The sequence below is a fragment of the Caloenas nicobarica genome, chromosome 2, assembly GCF_036013445.1.
Source record: "Caloenas nicobarica isolate bCalNic1 chromosome 2, bCalNic1.hap1, whole genome shotgun sequence".
In the NCBI taxonomy this organism is placed as follows: Eukaryota; Metazoa; Chordata; class Aves; order Columbiformes; family Columbidae; genus Caloenas; species Caloenas nicobarica.
In genome coordinates, this window is record NC_088246.1 from 12,121,051 (window position 1) to 12,139,069 (window position 18,019).

The following is an 18,019-nucleotide window of genomic DNA, read 5'->3' on the forward strand; positions in this document are numbered from 1 at the left end:
CAATAATGATAATAGTAACAAAAGAATATATAAAACGAGTGATGCACAATTTAATTGCTCACCACCTGGTGTTGATGCTCAGCCCATCCTTGTTTGCTGGGACAGTTTCCCCCAACATATATGCTGAGCATGATGTCATATGGTATGGAATAGCCCTTTGGCCAGTTGGGGTCAGCTGTCCCAGCTGTGTCCCCTCCCAGCTTCTTGTGCACCTGGCACGGCCTGAGAAGGTGGAAAGTCCGTGACCACTTATCAGCAACTAAAACATCAGTGTGTTATCAACTTTATTCTCATTCTAAATTCAAAACACAGTGCTATACTGGCTACTAGGAAGGAAATTAACCCAGCCAAAACTGGGACAAGGGGTGTTGCTGTCATGCAGCTGATCAAGCAGATCATATCTGCCTGTCATGATACTCAGGCTGTGATGAAGGTTACTTCTTGGAACCAGTGGGGGAAAAAAAGGCAGGATTAATTTTTACTCTTTAAGCTAAAGCTTCTAATTTGTACTTAAAATAAGAAATTAAAATAAGGGCACTGATTACAGTGTTCTGTCAAAAGCATGGTTTTGGCGTAACATTTTTAGTTGCCAATTTAGACTTGAGGTTTTTTTACTGGCTACTGTTGAATATGGGCAAATGTAGTCATGAGAAACTATGTTATGGTGTTGATTTGCCATTGTGTTCATCACAGCTTTGATACACAGAAAATGCAGAAGTAACTTTGAAATACTTTACCTGAGGAAGTGAATCCTTTTTTAAGATTGTGGAATGTTTGAACTAGACTGTTTCAGAAAGAAATTTCACCTCGTGTCTTCAGAATAAAAGATGATTGTTAGTCCTAGCTCAAAGCAGAAACCACAAATATTTATTCATGTTTCTATTTTGCGTTACTTCAAATGTGTGGTTTGCATTATGACTGAGTTTCAGCATGCACTTTCTCATTTTTCCAGCTGCTGACTAACCCATATGTACAGTAAAACCTCTTTAACCACCCCCCAGCCCAGACTACTCAGCATGTTAAATTATTTGGTGCCCAACAGTCATCCCATGTTAGTAGCCATCTTTTCCTGATGGAAAATTTTGTGGTCTGCATCCTGGAATTGTTTCATGCCATCATTTTTGTACTCTTGGTATCGCTTTTTATAGAATGACTTGTAAAAGCTGGAAGTTTTTTTTGTCCATTGGTGCCTCATTTTTTTTTCTGAGCTAATTAATTGTTTTGTCCCAGGGCATTTTTTCAGAGAAGGAAATGTGATTGACATTTGTGTTTTTCTATTTCTATGTGGAGACCAAACGATGCTGCTCTGGGGTGGTGGTCCATGCTGTAAAAGCTGTTAGCTGGTATTTTGGCCTCTATCACTGAGACCTGTAAACTATCAGGGAGTTTATTTTTTATGAGTGGAACAGACCTTGAACAATGTCTTAGGTCACTCTCATTCCAGCTTTTAATTGTCTTCACATTTGTGTTTGTCTGTATCCATTTTGTTCTTTGGATGTAGGAATTTTTAGTATTGACATAGTTTTTTTTTTTTCACCAAATGCACTGTAACTTGTAGCAGTCCCTAAACTGACTTTACTGGGCAGTGGCCAAGGTTGTTCAGCTCTCAGTTGTTGAAGAGATGATTCTGTTACAGAAGATGAGTATTTCACTGAGGGATGCAGTCAGAGGGGAGATGGGAATTCGGTGGTTTGCAGTCAAGACACATTTTGAGGGATTTTATTTTTGGTCCATTTATTTTGCTCCCTATTGGCAAAATATTTTAAAATTACTCTCAAATCAACACTGTAGCAATCTTCTCGCATTAAGCAGCAGAGATTAAACTGTTTTATCTGTTGACTGGAAAATACATACATGTAAGACGTTTTTTGGCTTTCCTGAATGTCTAGTTGAATAATTTGCCAAGTTTTTAAGATTTTGATAGGCTCTTGGAATCAGTTCTGTAAATTGGATGTTACAGTCATTAACGGTGATGATTTAAAGTCCTCAGCTGTAAGTTTTAAGTGCCTCTTGCTAAGTACTACCTGATGAATAGCTGTCTACAGCTCATGAAGCAGCTATTTTTTGTTTCCTGTGTATTTCACCAATCAACTCCTGATGCATTAAGCCAATGTAATTAGATGCCAGACATCTCAATTCTGAGGCTGACATACAGTGTTTATTGTGTCGTAACCCCCAAAAATCGTATGCCATCCCCATATCCCTCCTCATGAGGTATCCACACCGTCATGGAATCCTCGCAATACCTGGCTCGCAATTTAAGTTTCTTTCCCTCACGCCGCGTTTGACATTCCCGTGGCACTGGCTTCGTTCCCGAACGCTCTAAAGCTTCTCCCGGGGCGCTTCTGCGCAGCGGAATCGAACCCGTGACTCCGGGGCGAGGCGGGCGCTGCCCGAGCGCTCCCGCCCGCGGTGGCGCAGCCTTGCGCGGAGCGGCCCGACGGCGCCAGCAGGTGGCGCCAGCGCCCTGCGGCAGAGCGCGCGCAGCGGGGCGGGAGGGGACAGGCGGCTCCTGCCTCGGGAAACTTTGCATCTGCCGCGGGATTCCTGCCGCGGGATTCCGGCCGCCAGCAGCAGCTTCTGGGTTTGGAAATGGTTGGGAGGGGCTTGAGACTTTAAACCTGCTCGTTTTCTGTTCCCCGCAGCTTTGTGCCTGTTTGCGCACCAAAGACAAGACGTGGATAGTGCCATTTCAGCTTCCACTTAGTAGCCTTAATGGGTTACATCGAAGATTTAGTCAAAGTGGCACACGATCTTGTAAAAAACACAGCACAATTATGCTGATTTGTTGAGAGAATCCTGTTATATGCAGAGTATCATTTTGGAATGTGAATTGACATCCAAAACGGGAAAGCAATTGCTGTGTGTTGCCTTGTGCTATAAAGTGATGTTCTGTCAGAACAGGTATATATACATCAGCTATGATAGATTATTTAGGGGTTTTTTTAAGTACAAGGACTAAGAAATAACGTTATTATTTTTGTGTTCTGAGCATATAACTGCTTGCTTTATTAAAAGCAGAATATTTCTTATAGCCTACTACTGTGACAGTCCAAGAAAATAAGTCATTCTCCAGTAAGGCCAGAAGGAAACTGTTGTGATCAGCGTATCTGTCTGAGCTTCCTGCACTGGTGCCCTTTTTGCATTAGGAGGTAATGTTAGTAGACATGCCAGTTGTATGTTAGGTTCTTCCAATGATAAATATTTCATTTTAGCCCTTGGCATATCCTGGAAATTGCTAATCCCAGTGTTAGTTAACTACCCTGTTGAACTTTTTGTGCCTCTCTAGTCTGAGTTTCTCTAGTTTCAGTTTCTAGCTGCTGGATTTGATCTTGAAGAGCTTTGGTTCCTGTATTACTAGATACTTAGGTGATGATAAAAGTTGTCTTTATTTTCCTCCAGTTCTTTTTTACAAGTTATCTATTTTGCCTCAAAGTTCATTGCCCAATATATTTTGACTTGTAGATATTCAAAGGCCAAGTTAGGTACATTGGTAGTACTTTTGCACTTTAAGCCAGCGTTCACCTGAGTATTCAAAGTACGTTCCGGTCTTTTTTGAAGTTGCATCTTCCTAGGGAAGTTTCTAAATTTGTAAACATATCTTCTTTACTGACTGTTTCAGTTCAGTCCACGTGTTGTTAGTGCCCTGTTGGCATAGTGAGAAAAATATCATGTCACATTTTGTTTTAGGTTTGCTATGATTCCAGTTTGTCTCACTACTTGTTCTTTACTGATAAAACACTAATGAACTGGTGTGGAAATAAGACTGATTTTTGCTTAAATGTAAGGCTTTGTTATTGTCTGATATTGTGTGCGCACCTCAAGGAATTTAGTGCTGCTAATCCCTGATCACATCTCTCTAGGAGATGTTTAATGGAGCCCTAGGAAAAGGTTACGTTTATATTATTTTCCAGATACTTATTTGTTGCATGTTAATTGAATTGACTTCCTGAATTAAAACCTCCAAAAATTATATCGAGAACTCAAATTCTAATACCTCTTCCCACCAGATACTGCTTTAAAATAAATATTTGATAATGTACAGCACCAACTGTTCACCAATTGAGAAATTATTGAATTTAGAGGTTATTGATTAGAACTCTTCAAGTTAAACTAAGGTGGTGCTCTGAAGAGCAAAATGCTTCTGGCACCTACACGTTTGTTTTCATTCCAGCCTCCCTTTGCTCTTGTTTGCTGACTCCTGCCCAGCCCTCTCTGCTGAGGGCTCTGCAGGTTGTTCTTTGTGCAGCCTGTGACCTGGTTGAACAACTCTGGCGTTGTTGATGCTTGATGAGTTTTCCTCTGTCTTCAAGTACTCTGCATGTGCTGAGGTCTGTCTTGATGTGTGGAGCCTTCTAAAATATTCATGTTGGAAATCTTTTACTATTTGTAGCTTAAAAATATCTTAGTCTGTACAGGTTCGGTCAAGTACTTTAGAGACTTCACACATTTATTCTGACAATTCAGTAACAGTGAAAATAAATACCCTATTGGTAACAATGCTTATTAGCTCATGGATTCAAATGCATCTTTTAAACCGTACACTGGTTTTGCTATATATTTCTAGTATGTTGATGCTTTATGCAGCTGAAGAGTTACTTGGTAGATATTAACTTGTTTAGTTTTGTTTAGTGATGGTCAAAGTTACAGAGTGGTTGGGCATTTAGTTCTTGAAATGCTTGAATAAAACGTGCAGGATTTCCAAGTCTGGACTTGCAAATACCATCTTTCCAATAGAAAAATGTTGTGTTCAGAAGGAGCTTTTGCTATCCTTAAGTGAACGCCCTTTGTTAGTGCTTCTTGATTGTTCAGTATATAGTTATGCACCAATTTGTCATGGCCATTAAACACATTTTTGGCTTAAGGAAAAAAAAGAAATTGAACAGATACTTTAGACCTAGCCAGAAAAAGTTATAAAGTTTGTTTATGATTTCTCAAACTTTCTGATCTTTGTAACTAGATTAAGCCAGTGCATCAAGCATGAATGTGTGTTAGCTGTTGAATCTATACCTTTGTGTTACTTTCTGGGCAAACTTGGAGAAAAACTTGCTGAAAATGTATCTTACCACAGAATGTTAGGGATTGGAAGGGACCTCAAAACATCATCTAGTCCAATCCCCCTGCCGGAGCAGGAACACCCAGATGAGGTTACACAGGAAGGTGTCCAGGCGGGTTGGAATGTCTGCAGAGAAGGAGACTCCACAACCTCCCTGGGCAGCCTGTTCCAGGCTCTGTCACCCTCATCGTGAAGAAGTTTCTTCTCATGTTTAAGTGGAACCTCTTGTGTTCCAGTTTGTACCCATTGCCCCTGGTCCTATCATTGGTTGTCACCGAGAAGAGCCTGGCTCCATCCTCGTGACACTCACCCTTTATATATTTATAAACATTAATGAGGTCTCCCCTCAGTCTCCTCTTCTCCAAACTAAAGAGACCCAGCTCCCTCAGCCTTATGTATCTTATGTTATTTGTGAGGAAGGGATGAACAAGGTGTCTTACAGCACTTTCAGACTGCAGCATATTCCTTCTCCTTTCACTCTGGTTGTGTGGCTGTAGGAGATGGGAAGGGAAAGTTCCTGTTCATTTGCTGTCTATATGTCTCTAAATATGCACCAAGAAAAACAAATGCTATGATGTTTTCTACTTTCTGGCAAGCATTCTTCTATTTTTGTTTATAAATAAATGGGATGAATATGCATTTATCCCATTTTTCTTTATAGGTCTGGGCCTACCATTTTTTGTCATTTATTGGGGTGACAATGAAAAAGAAATGCTAACAGCTGAAGCTGTTATTGGCTATCCAGAAGTAGGTTGTGTTATGGTGTCTTTTTACTAGTTTTGACAAATATTTGTAAGTTTACTGAGCTTGCCATTTGATAGAATCTGAAGTTGGTTCCCAGTGGTAAGGTTGTGAGGAGTTTATTATTCTTCGGATGTTTCTGATGGGTGTTTTGTTTTATTTTTTCAGTAAATGCATGCATCTCTTCACCTGCTGAGATTGACTCCAAAGAAAACAGATAAAAAATTAAGATTTTTTTTGTTAGGCTATTGCTACCATGTACACGTAAATGTACCATGACTGAGTTTGTAAGCCACAATAACTAGTATCAACTTAAAATGTTTACAAGGAAGGCTATCATCAAGCTAGGGGAGAAGGCATGAAAATGTGATGTTATGGAATTGATATTAGAGAGATTCTATAACTACTCCAGATTTCTTTTTTAAAGTGAAGACAATTAGACTTTCTCTCTTTTGGATTATTTTTGCCATCTTTATTTTAAGAGAATAGTCAAAACTCTCTGAAGTTTAATTCCTGTTTCCTGTAAAAGGAATGTACAGGGATGACATAGTGAAAATCAGTTGCAAGGGGCTTCGCTATAGGAAATACTGCTTGGAGTTCTAAGTAACTAATCTTAGTACGTTCTCTACAATCTAACCAATACTGTGTGCACTTTGGAATGGAAACAGGCACGCTGCAACCACTCTTGAAATTCTGGAAAGTGAGTCATTCTATAACTGTTAGTCACATATCAGTACTTGAATAGTTTGGCAAACAAGGAAAGTTGCAGCACTGTCATGGAGCTGCTGACATGACCCAAAACAAAGGCACTTTGAAAGATAATATTCTTTGATAGTTTTGCTTCCTTTATGTGTTTGAACTCTTTCCTCATGGCAGAAATCACTTCATAATTAATAAAGAAATATGATAAATTGAATAATCTACTCCTTAAGCTTTAAGAGTAAGTGCATAAAATTAAAAGCCCTGTTGCTAAAAGAAAATAAACAAACAACAAACCTTTAGGTGTTTTAATTTGGGGAATGGAGTATGGAACATACAGAGTTTAGCTGTACTCAGTGTGGCCATCAGGGGTTTGTCACTTTAAAGAGGATGTAGGCAATAAATCTGTATCTAGTTGCTTATGAGTGCTTTAAGCTTTGCTGCAGTAGATGGAGAGAATCTTAATTCCATTCCTGAATGCATGCACTAAAAAGTGCTATGATTTTTTCAAATGATCCACGAAAGGGCATAGCCAAAGTCCTTTTCTTTGTATCCTATTGAACAGAGCATAATGTTTTGTAGTGTGCTGTCATTCTAAAGTTTACTTAACATATGCAACAATACTGCAGAGGTAAATGGACCTTTTTTATCCCATCATTAATGTAATGGATTGATTTTTAAAGATATCTGCACCCTAACTAATGTACTAACTTTGCCATTGAGTAATTCTTGTAAAAGCTAGTGATTGTTTTCATTCCTGTATAATTTCATTATTTTAAGACAGAGAGAAAAGGAGATACTGTCAATTTTCTCTGAATGTCATGAAACACGTATATCTGGATTAGACGTTGATTTAAACACCAAAAAAAAGAGTTTTCACTGCTAACAATCATTTTTGAATTCTTCTTCTCCCTATTCTGTTAATTCTTTCATGTTTTTTTCTTACTGTTTCTCCAGTTGGAGATAAATCCACAAACAGACCTTTGGGAATTGTATGTGTAGTTCTTCCTGGAATCAAGTGCCTTTAGCACTTGTAAAACCTGGCTGCGCCATCAGCCGCGGAGATGTTGGTGTGCTCCTATCATGGCACTCCCACGGCCTGAGCCATCGCCCTTTACATTGGGCAAACCCTTGTCTGTATTGGGAGGTTTTAAGCCCAGGTCCTGGCTTCCCTGCAAATGGCTCTGCCTGAGGATGTTTTATTTTGTTTTGTTTTATAGGGGAACTTTGTTCCCCTAAAAGGAAGGAAAATCTTATGCAGGAAACTCTGTCCCAGATACAGCTCCTCTAGGTTTTGTTCCTGAATTTTACATGTTAAAATGAGAGGGGCTTTATTTGAGCACCCAAATTTTGCTGTTTAACTACAGTTTGGTGTGCATCGAATAAATTTATCGGAAAGCTCTGGTTTAGTCCATTTTCTCCAGAACTTTGTCCCACACACAGATTAATGCTTACGAGTAGATGCCTTTTCACAGGCACAAAAACATGTTACCTCCAAGTGTTCCACGGTAAATCCCATTACAGATTGCAAACCAAAATGGAAAGAGCAATGTTAACTTTTTTTTTTCTTGGTGCATTGCCAGCAAAGGTTCTGCATCAGCATTTCATGGTCCAACGTCTCAAATTTTTTTTTTTTTCCCCATCTTCTTCTTTTCCTCCCCTATGTGTGAAATTTGAGCAGATTGCTATGCAAAGCAGTTTTGTGTCTCGGCGTGACTGGGGAGGCAGCTGTTGGGCCTAATGAGCGGTGCCAGCGCCGCGGAACCGCTGCTGCTGGAGCCCGGCGGAGGGAACGGGCTGCGCGGGGCCGGGCAGCCGCCTGCGCTGGGAAGGACCGCGCTGTCAGCCGCGAGTACACGCTCGGCTGCTCCCTGCGACAAGATAAATGAGTTTTGCTGGGGTTTGGCGGAGGATGAAGCTTTTCTGGAGAATGGTTGCAGCGCGCCGAACTCCCTGTGGGACCCGCGGTTTGAAGTGTTGTAAGGCTGCTTCCTCTTTGCCAGGTGTTGGTTTTTTTTTTTTAATGTCCTACAATACCTGTCATCTCTTTGAGTTATTAAAAACCTAATGTCTTCTAGCATTCCATTAACTCAGAGGATGATGATCTTTTGTTGACACTTTTTATTAATTTAGCCAGGAGGATGTTAACTACAGTTTTAGCTGGGTTAGACTAGTATAAACAAAGTAAAACTGTCCACATGAAAATACAGGAAAAAGTTTTTATTTTTGTGATGTGGGTGGGGTCGGAGAGGCAATACTTTTGATAGGTTATTTGTATATTGGTTGCTCTGCCAACTTCTTTCTTCCCACTCAAATCTTGCTTCTCTTTGTTCTCACCTTCCCCTTTCAGTTGGGCTGAAATCCTGTTCTAGTTTGTAAGTACGAAGTGACCTTTCTTCTTGTTGCTATTTCGTCTTAGTTAGAAAAAACAAAAACTGAGATGAAATGCATGTGTCTCACCTTAAGAGATGCCCCAGTTTGGAATAGCAGGGGAGACAAAGCGTGATCTGTAGCACATAAGAAAACACATGAGCACAGCACTTGCTCATGTTTTAAGTCAGTAGTGTTGTACATGTTCTTGAATGTATGGGTTTTTTTTTTTTAATATTAATATATTCCACCAACCAACCAAAAAACACACACAAAAAGCCCCAAACAAACAAACAAAAGCCCACAAACAAAAAATCATAACCAACAACAACACAAAACAAAACACAAACAACCAACCACAAAAAAAAACCCTGGTCTTTACTCAGATGACAACAAAGTGCAGATAAGTTGAGTTGTCAAGCTGGTGAGAATGATACTGCTTTTGGCCTTTCTAGAATTGGTATTAAGTTACTTAAAACTTCTGGTCTTGCAATCTTATTTTGAAAATGAGATATCTTTGAGAATTGAATCGAGTGTATTTTTTTTGAATTTTACTTAGAGGTGCCAGAGCCCTGGAACAGGCTGCTCAGAGAGGTTGTGGAGTCTCCTTCTCTGGAGACATTCAAACCTGCCTGGACACATTCCTGTACGATCTGCTCTGGTGATCTGCTTTAGCAGGTGGGTTGGACTGGATGATCTCTAGAGGTCCCTTCCAACCCCAACCAGTCTGTGATTCTGTATCTATAGGTTCTCCTAGAAGACTGTTTCATTTTTTTTAAAGCGTAACATCTAGGACTGTTACGCGGTACATCCGTATACTGTTTGCTTTGAAGCTGTGACCAAAACTCTTGATTGTAAACAGTGGGTTCAGTAAAAAGTGCTTTTATATCTAGCCTGTGAATTCAGAGCTCCTTACGAAGAGGCTGTTGCTGCAGCCCTGGGTGCGTGTCCGGGGCTGCAGTGCCTTGCAGGGCTGGGAGGGTGGGTAGAGGACTGAGACCACGAAACACCTTTAGAGATGTCACTGAAAACGTCCCAGCCGCCTTCCCTTTGCCTTTCTGTCGCTTGCCCAGTCACCAGAGAAAGCTGCAGAACTTCATAACATTTTTATTTTACAAACTTTTCCTTAGTGTACCCAGGAATATCTGAATGAATTGTTAAACTGAAAAGAGTACAGAAAAGAATTTTTGTTTCTTTTGAGAGTCTTCTTGCTCTTACAGGAGCAGTTAGGGTTGAGCTAACCTAGAGTTGGCATTCTATTTGCATGGCAATAGTTTAGAATGTCTTCATTTGAAAAATGATAAATCTTAGAGCACTTTAGGTGATCAAAGAACCTTCACTATGTTTGACAGCAATAAGTGATACAGGAGAACGAATATGAGATCAAAGAAGCTGGAAAGCTGTTTAAAGTTTTGAAAAAATATCCAAATTTGGAAGGTTATTTTAAGACAGTTTCACAAGATATTCCGACTGCAATTGGAATAAAATGCATGATGGGAAAATAGATCAGATTTGTGTGTTGGCAGCAGAATACTAAAATGATATATATTGACTCACATGGAGCTTTTCCATGACTTGAATTGAGCTTTTCTATGACTTGAATTCTTTATACTGTTCTGTACATGGAAGTCTGTGTGTGCAAAGTGTGGAGATTTAATAGTGGATTTTAAACTTATAAACGTTGTTTCAAATGTGTTGCAGCAGTAGAGAGTTCAGTGAGAGTCTGAGATGCTTTACTGAGGTATTTTGCAGCCGATATAAAGAACTAGTGAGGAGAGAAATGCAGATGTTGGTAAGTTTAATGGAGGCCAGGCTGGTGGGAGACAAGTTTGGTGCTAAGAACTTACCAACTTGTGCAGTAACTTGACAACATGAGTGAGTTTTTTTCCCAAATGCAAAGGTGCCTGATGGAAGAGACTCATCACTTGTAACCTTGGTGTAAGTGTTAACTTTTTGACTCTTGGTTCACAAAGTGCAGAAGATTAGGTGAAGACAACTTGGTTCTTATTGTAATCATCTCCCTGGTAGCTTAGCTGCACTCAAATAATGCGTTAGGAAACTTGCTATCATGAATAAAGTGGGCCTTCATCCTAATTAAAACTTAATTTGGTGTCAATTTAAATTAAGAGGCTTGCATAAACTGGTCCATTGTGACCTGGCTAGTGCTAATCTCAATCAGCAGCTTGGATAGGACATGAATTCAAATTTCTGCAGAACAACCAAAGTGACAGTAACAACTGACAACTTAAATTAAAATTACTAAATTCTAAGAAATTGATGTGCGTGACCCAGGCTATAAGATAGGTCATTAAATCAAATCTGTAGAAAAAGAGTTGAGAAGCCTTCCCTAATGGTTTTAGGGAGAGACAAAAAGGCTTTGTTAGTACATTATGTGGGCAGAAAATAACTGGGTTTGAATAGGGAATTCACACAGTACTAAAATGAAAATAGTCGTACAAAACCTTTAATTGGTTAATATGAAATAATACGTAAAAGATTAAAAGAAAAAAATCAGCTCATCATTGTGAGATGTATTCATTTGAGCTCAGCAGTATACTGTTCTCTGAAAGTATTAAATACAAAGATAATAAAATTCTAAATTTTTTTTTATATATAATATCTTTTGAAAGTAATATTTTGCATTTCCAATTGTTTGAAATATTCTTGGGAGTGTTTCTCTGACTGCCCTTGTGCATTTATAGACATAATGGGTAAAATTTGAAGAACTGTCTGGTCATGCTTCTTACTACTACTACTTGCCATTTTTTTTGTCCGACTCCCAGATTTCAGCTACTAGTAAAATAGGAGTAGAAATCACAATTAGAAATTATTAGATTGCTGGTGGAATTATACTGGAAGCTCTGTGTATGTATTACAGCGTGTTTAGGTGTGTGTACAAAATAGCTTTAGCTACATCTCGGGTGTTTTGGATTTCCTCAGTGTCTGTGCCGTGAGTTACAAATGCCAGTGAGTCCACTGCTGGGCTTGTTTCCTTAGTACTTGGACCAGGCAAGCCCTGTGTGCCTTCAGTGACACAGCTTCTTGTAAAAATATTTTTTTTATTCTAAAACAACTACTTAGAGTTCCACTATTTCAGTTTACTTCAGTTTAAAAAAGAAAAGCAAGTTGTATATTTTAAAGGAAACACAGGAACAGAAAATAGACCTTTAAATCAGCAACTAGTTTAATAAAGAATTTTAGAGCTTGATGTCTTTCTACTCCTGATTGTTTAGCACTGTGACATCTGCAGTTTTCACTGTGGGAGACAATGTTGTTTCTGGTAGCGATGACCGTACTGTGAAAGTTTGGGATTTGAAAAATATGAGGTCTCCTATTGCAACCATCCGCACAGATTCTGCAGTCAACAGGTAAGCAGATCTCTCAGTTACTATTTTTCTTAATTAGTTTTTTTTCCACACATGGGAATGGTTTAAAGCTGCTCCAGAGGAGGTCCAGATTGGACATTAGGCAGCATTTCTTTACTGAGCGTGTGGTCAAACACTGGCACAGGCTTCCTAGAGAGGTGGTCGATGCCCCGAGCCTGTCGGTGTTTGAGGCATTTGCACAATGCACTTAATAACGTTTTAACTTGTGGTCAGGCAGTTGGACAGATGATTGTTGTAGGTCCCTTCAGACTGAAATAGTCGATTATATTCATTTGCTGAGTGTACATTTAATTTTAGTACCTAAAATCGAATTTGAGATTAATATTTTGAAGAAGGTCTGAAGTGGTTTTATCAAATGCAGGTGTAGTCAACATTAATTTTCACTAGATACATTCTATTACTTTTATGAGAATTTTTTTTATATGGGATGTAGATGTTAAGGCTGTTTGAGTGTCTGCTGCAATAGAAAACATCTTAATGATTTAATATTTTTCTTTTTTCACTTGTGAATTCTAATCAGGAAAAAAATCAGCTGTATTGCTTCTTGTGAGCTTATACTTGTACTGTCAAATTCTATTTTCCAGGCTCACCATTTTGTACATAACTGACTTTTGTCTCTTCTGTGCAGGATTAACGTATGTGTTGGCCAAAGAATCATTGCCCTTCCTCATGACAACCGGCAGGTCAGATTATTTGACATGTCAGGGGTGCGATTAGCCCGCCTCCCTCGCAGTAATAGACAGGTAACAGAATATTTATAACCTTAAAATACGCCTGTTCTTCTTTCATACAAGGTTAAAACTAGGATTTGGTCTCTCTAGCTTAACAGCTGAGCAAATGCTGAGAGGCACTTGTCAATACAAATATACTGTTGTTATTGAAAATTGCCAACATGCAAATAAGTAACAAATTTAGAATTTTTTAATTGGAATTAGAAATGCTATTCCAACTGGATTTCATCATAATTTTTCTCCTCGCTAAAGTGAAGCTAATGTCTGCCTTCTCTATGAAATGGAGAAGATATGTAAGAGTATTTCAAATGTGTTTTATTATCTTGATGTGAATCATGTCAGAAAAGTGACTCACTGAGGTTTAATGCTTTTTTTTTTTCCAATTACATGGTATTTAATTTGTTATATGAAGAAACATGAAAGTGGGGTCAGTTTTGCAAGCTTGCTGTGTGTGATTGGGTGATAAATTTTATATTTTTTCTTCCATGGTTACGCACATAAATTCTTGATATTTGGTACCAAGTACTAAACCATCCTTGCTGCAGCCATCAAGTTTTGTGCATTTGTGGTGCTATTTGGCATGGCAGCCATCACTGGTGGAGCAAATTAGACTAAGTGAAATTAATTGGATTATGTCACCTCAGTGGGCTTTTTTGGGTGGATTTAGCAACTCTTGAGAGAGTTTAGGAAGGATTTTTAAGACTAGTTTAGTCTTTTTTAGTCATTTTCTAGTTTAGGGTTTTTGTAGTGTATTGGCTTTTTTTTTTTCCTTAAGATTTCCATTCAGACTGACACTGCTGAAATCATGGCTTTTTTTTAAACTTAAATGTTAGTCAAAATTGTCCATTTTTTTAACTATTGGACTTGAATGGTAAGGCATTGCTTTTCCTCACTATGACATTCCTCCTGCTGTGTAGTATTATCCTTTCTGAATTGTGAACGTGATGGATACTTAATCTTGCAGGTTTGTAACAAAGTAGTTGCCAGCAAGTAGTTCCATATTTTAAGATTGCTTTTATAAATAAGAATGTTAAAATCGAAATTTGATTTGCTTTTATAGATAAAATGCAATTAAATAGCAAACATACTTCGGAAAACTCAAAAGTTTTGATGCCCCTCTTTGCTTCTCTCATCATGGACCTGGTGTTGATATTAAGGAGTTTCATTATTATAAAGATTTTCACCTTGCAGATGAAAGTACCAATGACCTTTAGGAGTCCCAAGTACCATTTGTAAAAACTAGTGCGAGCATTAGCAAGTTTGCCTTTTGAGTCACACTAACTTGTTAACATAGAACAGGGGTGTCCAACTCATTTTCGGTGGGGGCTGCATCAGCCTCGCGGTTGCCTTCAAAGGGCCGAATGTCATTTTAGGACTGTGTGAATGTAGGAGCAGTTACATTTATCCAGTCCTAAAATGACATTCAGCCCTTTGAAGGCAACCGTGAAGCTGATGCTGCCCCCACCGAAAATGAGTTGGACACCTCAGGCATAGAGGCTTCCAAAAGACACCGTCAGTAACAGCTGTTGTCCCCTGACCTGTCGCAGGGCCACAGGAGGATGGTGTGCTGCACCGCCTGGTGTGAGGACCATCCCATATGTAACCTCTTCACATGTGGATTTGATCGTCAAGCGATTGGCTGGAACATCAACATCCCCGCTTTGTTACAAGAGAAGTGAAATGCTGGAAGAATTTTTGCGTTTTCTGTTGCCATGGACTTCGACACTCGCACAGACTTTCCAAAAACTGGTCTGCTGCCGCTGTAAAAGCTCTTCCTCAAGTGGAGACTTTAGCAAATGTTGTTCTTGTTACCACATTGTGCGCAGTTTGCATGAATTGTACAGACAATGTGATTTTTTTTAAAATTAGTTCATCTGGTGTATGAATTTTTATATTTTGGCATCCACTGGTCAATATGTTCACTGTTGTATAGAGCACATAAATGTTCGTAAGTTATTTAGCATTTAATAGATACACAGTAGGGCATTACAGTTGTGCAAATGTGAAACTTCTGTAATTCATGTAGAGTGTGTATAGCAGTCTGTTACATTTTTCCATGACTCTACATATCTGCCTTGTGTTAAAAAGAACCTGCAGGGCTAAAACTTTGAAATGAAGTGTGAATTTCACTAGTTGTATGGTTGTAAACATTTTCCTGTTTGCATCTGATTTGGAATACTTTTTTTAGTGCTGCAGTATAGTGCAACTTCAACTCCATTTTTTTATTCCAGTTACTGGAGAAATAGTAGGTTTGAGAAGGAAAACACAAGCAACTTGTAGTGAGTATCGACTGCCAGGTTTATTCGGAATGCTTTTTGTACTTTTTCTTTTGAAAAAGAAAAATATTCATTCTGCCCTTCTTATATAAAGTGATTCTAAAATATCATGGCATTTCATACTAGCAGAAATCCAGAATATTATGATTGTAATCACTGAAATCTAGTCAAGCAAATTTTGAAGCACTTTAGTTTATAGCTATTGTTATAAACCATTTATGAAAGTTTGACTTTACCAGTGAATGTGAGCTGACCTTTGTAAGAAGGATTGGATCTTTTTGGTGATCTGCCCAGAAAGGAAATAGTGTTGTTTTGTTTTTGTTTTTTAAATATATATATACCTACAGTGGGCATACTTTTAACTGTGTTCACTTCCCATATTTTTATTTTGAGCCAGCAATACAAAGTAAATGAGTACTACCTCAAAAACGAATGTTGGTAAAGATGCATTGAATCTCGCCGTAGCCTAGAAAAAGAAGCACTTTTGGTCTCTGGCTGAAGTGTTATGCTATCTCTGACACGAGAGGAGAGACAATCATGCTAAATGTGATCCTTAAGATAATTAACACTTAAAGCTAATGGAGCAATACGATAAGTAAACATCATCTGTCACCTTTCTGTTCTCAGCCGTGGCGAGGGCTGCTGCAGTCCCTGCTCTGTTCCAAAAGGGGATAATTAACACGTCTCCCTTCCTTCTCCCAAATTACCTTACTCTGGTTTTGCTCCTCACTGGGTTTTGCCTTTTTTGCACTGGCAGTGGGGTGTCACACCACAGCTGCTGACGATACAGGTAAATGCAGGTGGCAGCGGACATCTAGAGAACGAAATGCTGCTTCAGACAGACGCCTCTTCAGCTGAAGGGAGATGCTGCCCTGAGCTGTCTGACATATCACAGCGTAAGTGCAGGGTGAGGGTAGGCCGGGGTACGCAACAGGAATAATTCGTGGTAGGTTGGCATAAAATAAGTATTGGGAATTTTTAATCTCGTGATTATGTGAAGCTATAGCTGGGCTGCTGCCCTCTGCAGCACTGTGTGTAGTGACATAAGGGCAGATGTGCGAACTGGTTCTCCTGTGAACTGACGTGAAATGGCGTAGGAGTGCGATGGGATGGGGTGGTGAATGCATCGTTGAGTATTTATAGGGAAACTGGGATCCTAGAAATGGTTTTGGAGCGTAACATTGATGGAGCTCAAGCTATTTAATGGAGAGTGTATGCACTATCTTTATAGTACAGGTTATTGTAGCAGCTTGATACCTTGGTTTTTTTCTGGTGATCCTTTTTTTTTGGTTTGTTTTTGTAAATTTTTTAGATACAAGTTACATAGAGAGCTGTACCGAAGTAATCTTAAAATCCCAAAACTAGTGAGGTTGGAGAAGGGACCTTCAGACTTTTAATTCTGCTAATAACAAGGGTTAAAGGATGGTGTTAAAGTTTATTTTCACTTTTTTTTTTCCCCGAGTTTTTAACACTCAGGTAAAGCCATTTGATGTTAGGTTGCAGGTTTTATTCTTTAAGAAATAAATACTTGCTTTCTCTTTTAGTTTGCGACGGAGAGAACTTGGTACAGGTTGATGCTGTTTAAAAAAAGACCAAAAGACAAAAAATGTCTCTCCAGCCAGCAGAAGCAGTTTCTGCAGCAGGACCTGCATGTGCTGTCTTGAGCAATGACTGTCCTATTACCCGAGGTGTGGGAGAGGGTCGCTGTTTTTGGTCCCGCTAAAAACTAAATTGTCTGTTTATGCTTCTCCAATACATCTGTAACACAGGACCACTGGACTCTATGCAGTTTAATCGTCATTGCTACCAAATTTTTGTATCACCAGAGGGACCATCCTCTCGCACCGGGAGTGGGATGATCACACACTTTCACTTTGGAAAAAATCAACCAAATAAGGTGCTAGAGCCGTGTTCTTATGAGCAGGCGAACACTTCATCAGCTAAACACTGAACTATCACTTATTTTAATTTTCTATACTGTACCAAAGGTTAAGCTGAGGCTGCCGTTTCCCTTGAAGCAGAATCACCCGTGAGCAGTGCTAGTGAGTAATGCTACAGTGACTGAGTACATGGAAAACATTTCGTGGCTTTGAATGTTCTAAAGAGTGTTTTTCAGCCCTGAACAATGTCCAGCATTTCATAAAATGGAGGAGAGTTGCAGTTAGAGTGTCAGTATTGCGCAGAATTTCACAGAAAACTCATCACTGGGCAAAATCAAGCTTTTCTGTCTTTCTCTCAAGCAATGCACATCAGTTTTCACAAAATTTGTGTATATTTTACAATCAGAAAGATCTGGAATGAAACATCTTATTTGTTGCCTAAATCTGTGAAAACCACCTTTTTGAAAAAAATAAAAAAATTATAAGTTATGTGGAACCACTTTTTATTATTCTGCTAATTTGTTTTTAGCTGTACAGTGTTGTTCTTCATTATGATTCAAAATGCATTAAAACATTCAACATTTTGTTTTGCAAGTTGCTGTTCTTCTGTATTACATTAAGGTTGCTGTTAATCTTACAATTTCGATTTGTTAGTAGTCAAAGGATCTTCCTATTCACTTTCCACTCTTTTCTACCCAAGAAGTTCATTTCCAAGGCAGTGATGGCCACAGTTCTTCTGGAAGAAAACCAAGTCTGTCCCTGGAAGCAGGACTTGTGTAGCGCCATCAGTCATACTGCCAGTAAAGTATATGGGCTGAAGAGGTGCCCAGACCTGCATTGATACTGGCATCTCCACTTTTGCATGAAAAATTTTGTAATT

The 18,019-nt window shown here is 39.0% G+C and overlaps 1 protein-coding gene across 2 annotated transcripts in view; it reads left to right on the forward strand.

The window, feature by feature from the left end:
• The window catches only part of WDR37 (WD repeat domain 37), a 46,273-nt gene extending 28,643 nt beyond the window's left edge, over positions 1–17,630 (forward strand). For both annotated transcript variants that reach the window (XM_065629851.1, XM_065629850.1), the window contains 3 exons: positions 12,100–12,234; positions 12,881–12,995; positions 14,531–17,630. In XM_065629851.1, coding sequence (XP_065485923.1) covers positions 12,100–12,234; positions 12,881–12,995; positions 14,531–14,662 — 382 coding nt within the window. In that variant the 3' untranslated portion in view covers positions 14,663–17,630. The remainder of the gene's footprint in view (positions 1–12,099; positions 12,235–12,880; positions 12,996–14,530) is intronic.
• The last annotated feature ends 389 nt before the right edge of the window (positions 17,631–18,019 follow it).